General features: G+C 40.0%; 1 protein-coding gene across 1 annotated transcript; it reads left to right on the top strand.

The window, feature by feature from the left end:
- Positions 1 to 1,038: 1,038 nt before the first annotated feature.
- On the top strand, positions 1,039 to 6,096 carry LOC109479069 (polyadenylate-binding protein-interacting protein 2-like). The gene is made up of 5 exons (XM_019780951.1): positions 1,039 to 1,189; positions 4,249 to 4,395; positions 4,658 to 4,812; positions 5,346 to 5,460; positions 5,859 to 6,096. Exons 2-5 carry the CDS (start codon positions 4,267 to 4,269, stop codon positions 5,916 to 5,918), a joined length of 459 nt encoding a protein of 152 aa, XP_019636510.1. The 5' UTR covers positions 1,039 to 1,189; positions 4,249 to 4,266; the 3' UTR covers positions 5,919 to 6,096.

The raw sequence follows: 6,096 nt of genomic DNA, 5'->3' as shown, positions 1-6,096 counted from the left end.
AATACTGCCAAAATACCGAGCGACCCTACCTCTGCTTGGAGAGTACAGAAATCGCAGCAGAACTCGCTGAGAAAAATCTTGTAGCGGTGGGACTAGTCCACTGAATGGATAATTGATAACAATGAAAGGATTAGCTTCACACGATAACTGCACGTAGCTACAAAGGGCGTGTTTGGTTCATAGTTGAAACTCGGCCAGTTACGTATTCCTTGTCTCGTCCTAACACTTCGGCAAGGGCTGTAGCTGTTAAAGTAGATAACGTTACCTGAATAATCAGATTTAAAAAAATGTCATGCACGCATACACTAGCAGATATATTACTCCATGCGAAGAGCAATTTTGGGTAAAATCCAACTGAATGAATCTAAACCATATTTACTACATTTTCTTTAACAGGATTTTTTTATTGAATTTTTGTCAGATGTCAATCACATTTTGTTTGACATAATGAAAGACACAGTGTCGACGAATTATCTTGGAAAATAATGGAAATATGCAGGCATTTTGTCTTTATTAGGCAAAAAGCGAGTACTTTTTCATCATTCTTTACAAAAATGACAGCATATTTACCGTCGAAGCTAATGTCATAGGGCATAAACCATGCTTTTATATGACAGTCCACTATGAGGCCCTATGTCTATGACATTGTCGTGTGACTCCTTATTTTCATTGCATGACTCAAGAATGATGATGCATCGTTTAGCACGTGACATGGTGAGGATGCCACAATAGTCTGCGTTACGCAACATTTTTACCGTCTTTCATCCATAGAAATATGTCTACGTGACGTTATTATTATAAACTTCCAGAGATTTATTTTGTTCACGTGACCAGGTGGGAAACCCCTTCACCAAAGTCCAACCGCAAGCGCATTGATACAAAAATGCCTGTAAGATTCTTCATTTTTACAAAATCATTCACTTAAAGTACAACATATTTGCACCTATGTGGATTTATACTTAATGACTAAGTGGCTTTATGCCGTAGACCTTCCACTGACGCAAAAGCTTCGAAGAAATCTTTGAACTATTTTGTGACGGCGGCCATTGCTTTGTGATCCGGCTGCACATAAACAGAAGAGGGCAAGCTCAGCGCAGACAAAGGCTAGCTGTTGTATTGCGGTGAACTGCGTTGAATATTACAAAATTGTGCGGTTTAACAGTGATATTCCACGGAAATATACATTTTGGTGAGTATTAGGTCTTCTTTACGCTTGAATTTGGTGGACGAATGCTTGAAATTCGTTCTAGAAAATCGAACGTAACTGGTAGCATCTGTAACGTTATGCAAAGAAGGCCGTCTGGCCGCCATGATTTTTCCGTCGTCGAAAAATTTCTGTCATCTTGAAGATTTCCTGAATTCTCCCCGCCCACTGTAACCGCTGTGGTTGATATTCTCCAGGCACAAGCATTCACATGGATCTAGCGGTGTATTCATGGTCGTTTAGTGGTTAAAAGTGCATTTCTGTTGGCAGAAATTATGTTCTTTTATGTAGGTTTGGATGTTTTTTCCACAACAACTCGGGGCGAGGGGCGTTTTGTGCGGTCTCTTAACCATGGATATCCCACAAATTTGCGCTTCTGCAGTGAAAACTAACCAACCAAACCTACTGTCAAAAGGATATTCTACTAGAGAAATTTGGGAAGCAAACACCCGTACTTTTACACATCGTTGCGTAAAGTAATTATGTTGTTTTTAGCGAGGCTAGCTGGTGACCTCGTTTTTTACGTGAGGGAGGGGGGTGACGACTGGCCACGTCATACCTTCTTGTTTACACCGTGTTCATTTACGCCTAACAAACAACCCTTTCAAACATATTGATCCGTGGTTTTAATTAAAAAAACGTCATGGAATCTACCGCAAAATTATTCAATTTCTAAATTGAACAGTTTTGGATATTCGTTTGTTGTTGTGGCCTTGCAAATGATAATTTCTGTTGACAGGATGTTGGCTAATGTTTTTCAGCTTTGACTGACAGCTTCAATTATTTGGATTAAAAGCTGAAAACTTGAGATAACGTTACGGCTATTAGATGGATATTACCTGCCTAAGTTATGTTTTTGAAGCCTTTCCAGCTCAAGCCAAATTTTGCAAGGCAAAGCCTTCTTTTTTTTTTTGTTCACATAATTTTGCAGATTTTGAAAATTCGATGTCAAAACAAAGTGTGGATAAGATTTGAAGAGACAAAGTACAAGTGAGATTACAAAACAATAAAGACTTGGATGTTTTTAACAACAATAGCAGCAACACTAATTTACATAAGTATGTATTGTGTGTGAAACAACAAAGAAACTTGCAGGCATGAAAGAAATGCCTGTGAGACTGAAAAATGAATTGTGGATAAGAAATTTTTTCAGAAAAGACAATTGAATGTGGTTGTGGATGGCTAACAGCATTCTGATAGGTGAAGAATAAAGACAAACACTGTAGAAATCAGTTAGATCTGACATTTTTTCATGGTCTTTGAGTATATTATGTAACTACTGCAACAGTTACCGTACATGTCCTTAGTTTAATGAGTAATAATACGTACACTGAAGCCTGAAGGTGAACAAACCAATGCTCATACACACACTTGCTTTGACATCAGAAACTTGTAAACCATATCGTAAAGATGAAAATCAAGCAGTTCGAAAAGATGAAAGCGTAGTTGGTGGCTGTCGTGGTTCAGTGTTTGATCAGTCATGCATAATTCCTTAAGACGCCTCCGCCTCAAGCTGGGTAAATGTAAATTTAAAACTAAAAGGATTGATTCTACATACAGGTGATGCTGATGTAGGCCAGCTAAACGTCAAACCAAATTTTATGACATGTTGATTTATTAAAGGTAAAAGATGGGTTTTCTTTACAAATAATGTATAGATAATTCCAAGGCAAGCTTGTTCATGTCAGAACAAATGCCTAAACTTCAGCTATACTTCTTGTACCCATACCTGTCTCTGCTCTAGTATCTAAACAAGTTATTCAGGTATATAACCATATGGTGGTCTAAGCCAGAATACATAGATACACCACAGGTGACAATGATCTCCAGATGGATGAAGACTTTCTACAGGGCTTCTCAGTCTTCAAAGGACAAGTTGGAAATTATAACTGCTAGTCTTTTTAGTCATGTTTTTGTTAGGTATTATGGCTATTAATTATGCCTTTTAGTGACAAAAGAAGTGGCAACTGTGAACATACAAAATGTAGAAATAGCACCATGTGCAAAACTTCCCATAGTCAAACAATGGTTGCGGACAAAAGACCACAGTCTAAGGTACACACATAGGGCTGTGTCAAATGTACTCTGCTGGGATAAATGTCATCATTTGTTTTTTGATATATTTTTTGTCACCTGTGTCAGAAAGTGTGAATACCCTGTATGTATGTACATGTCACAATGTGTAAAATATATTTTTTTTTGTAAAAAGCCAGAGGAAGACATGCCCAAAATGTACATATGCATAATGAATCTATATTAAAGATGTATTGTTGGTTAGTGGTTCTGTCCCTGGATCTATCTTCTTGGGATTTTGAATCCTGGCTGTGTCACTGGAAAGATCCACTGTTCATTGCATCTACAGGGTTGGACAAGTTTTCAAAAATTTACTTGCCCTATTGGGCCAGTACATGGTCATTTCCACTTGCCCGAACCAACTATTCACTTGCCCGAAATATGACGTATTTCTATGTGATTTTTTTTCTAAGAAAATTTTTTCATTTTTCAATAAAAAAAAGGTTATAATGTTGCTTGCTTTGTCTACCAAAATAAGGGTACTTAGAGACACCTTTCCAACAAAAGGGCATATTTTTTACTTTTATCAATAATATATCTTTATTTCAAAATGATATGTAATTTTGCTCCAAACATTGCATCAAAAAAATTTACTTGCCCCATCGGGCAAGTACAGGGGGATATTTACTTGCCCGAACAGTACTTTTACTTGCCCTGGGCAAGTGGGCAATGGGACTTGTCCAACCCTGATCTATTGAAATTAGGGAAATTTCCCGAGTACAATGAACCTGAAAATACTGTACATAGATGATATATTATGTACATTGTAGTATAATATCAATGGTAAACTGAGCAAATACATGACATACTGTCAGCATTTAGCAATTAAAATAGCAAGTATATAGTGTAACAAAATTGTCTTATGTCATTAGCAGTGGAATAGTCCTTCAGTGAGCTAAGCTGGTTTCAGATCACTTTGAACCCCTTGTACAAAAAGCAGCACACTCATAGTGGACTCTGATGCATTTCAGGATTGTTGAGTGACGTACATGTGCAGACAACTCAGCGACATGAGAGGACCAGTAGAAACACAGGCAAGAGAGGAAGCTCCAGAGCAGGAACAACCCGGGTTTGAAGAGTTCCTATGGATGGAAAATGAGGAGGACTATGATAGACAGGTAAGTAGCAGCATTAGGACATTTTGAAATATACATGTACCATATTGATAGCTACATCACAATCAATTGTGTATCTGTCTGCACAGAGTAGGTTGACAGTGTGCGGGTGGGTGGAAAGTTGATAAGTAGAATGACAGAAGTTCATCAAAGGTCTCAGAATCTGGCTGGGAGTTAGTAGGATTGAGAGATTGACATGGGGGAATTCAGGAAGCTGCAGATTACATTTTTCCAGAAGTCTTGAAATCTCTGACTTGTTGCCCAGGTTCTGCAGGAGTTGTGGGAGGAAGACTTCTTGGAGCAGTGTTTCCAGGAGATGATGCACGAAGAGGAGGCCAGAATCTGTCCTGGCTGGCAGGACGAGCAGCAGCCACCGCAGCAGCAGCAACAGGCACCTGTCCCTCAGTACCGGTACCCAGGGTAGCCCACTTTACTTAGCCTCGTAGCCAGACTATTCTAGCTCTGATTTAGTAGCAACAACAGGCACCTGTCCTTCAGTACCAGTACCCAGGGTAGGCCACTTTACTTAGCCTGGTATCCAGACTATTCTAGCTCTGATTCAGCAGAAACAACAGGCACTTGTCCCTCAGTACTGGTACCCAGGGTAGGCCACTTTACTTAGCCTAGTATCAGCAGCAACAGGCACCTGTCCCTCGGTCCTGGTACCCTGCGTATGCCTTTTTTACTAAGCCTAGTATCCAGACTATTCTAGCTCTGATTCAGTAGCAACAACAGGCACCTGTCCCTCAGTACCGGTACCCAGGGTAGGCCACTTTACTTAGCCTGGTAGCCAGACTATTCTAGCTCTGATTCAGCAGAAACAACAGGCACCTGTCCCACATTACTGGCACACAGGGTAGGCTCATTTAGCCAGTCAATCAATAGTCTATCCTTCAGTTTGTCCCCCTTTTCACAAGGCAGTAATCTTCTAATGTGTATTGTCCATGTTGCAGTGGTAGTGTGTCCCAGCCCTGTGTGGCGGTGAATGGTGTCCACCCCCCTGTGAACGGAGTCTGCTTACAGATGGAGCAGCTGCAGCTGGCAGAGGCACAGCAGCCCAAACCAGAGGTGTGTAACTCCAGACTGTGTTATTTATTCACAACATAAGGAGTTATCCAAGCTGACATTTGGCGACAGCATTTTTAGAAATGTAACAACGACACCAGTGTGAACTGTAAAGTAGTTCTAACTAGTCAGTATTGTCCTGAGGAAGGTGACACATGGTCACTGAAGTGTTGGCACTGGTGCACCTCACCTGAAATTTAGGTGCAAAACATGAAATAAAGTACACTGTCAGCAATTACAAATCTTATGCCTGTCTTCAGAGTTTGTGCCTGAAATTCTGTCGCTAACACTGGTACCTTTGCATACACAAATACTGAAGTGCACAAAAGTGCATGTTTCTGATTATGCTTTTTGTATTTGTGCATATAGATAACTTTCTTTTGTGTTGAAATCTTTTCCAGGTCGCAACGAGCACCCTGAACCCAAACGCACCAGAGTTTGTTCCCAAGATGCGTAGCTAGACGCCGAGAGCGACACAAAAACCTTTCCACTTTGTTACATGTGCAGATCATTGCCTTTCACTTAAACCACCAACCCTTGCACTCCTGTCTTTTGAAGTGGACTGTCCTGAAATAATTTCACAGGGTATTGTTCATGTTGTTGTCATTTTGTTCATCATCCAAAATAACATACAGTAAC

Source organism: Branchiostoma belcheri, unplaced genomic scaffold, assembly GCF_001625305.1.
Source record: "Branchiostoma belcheri isolate BF01 breed outbred unplaced genomic scaffold, Haploidv18h27 scaffold106, whole genome shotgun sequence".
In the NCBI taxonomy this organism is placed as follows: Eukaryota; Metazoa; Chordata; class Leptocardii; order Amphioxiformes; family Branchiostomatidae; genus Branchiostoma; species Branchiostoma belcheri.
The sequence above is the reverse complement of the archived record's forward strand: the minus strand, read 5'-3'. Positions and strand labels throughout refer to the sequence as shown.

Excerpts from the sequence above, each read along its gene's own strand:
- LOC109479069 (XM_019780951.1), top strand. The coding sequence starts at position 4,267 with ATGTGCAGACAACTCAGCGACATGAGAGGACCAGTAGAAACACAGGCA. Across the intron at positions 4,396-4,657 it reads AGGAGGACTATGATAGACAG|GTTCTGCAGGAGTTGTGGGA; the intron begins GTAAGTAGCAGC and ends CTTGTTGCCCAG. Across the intron at positions 5,461-5,858 it reads CACAGCAGCCCAAACCAGAG|GTCGCAACGAGCACCCTGAA; the intron begins GTGTGTAACTCC and ends AATCTTTTCCAG.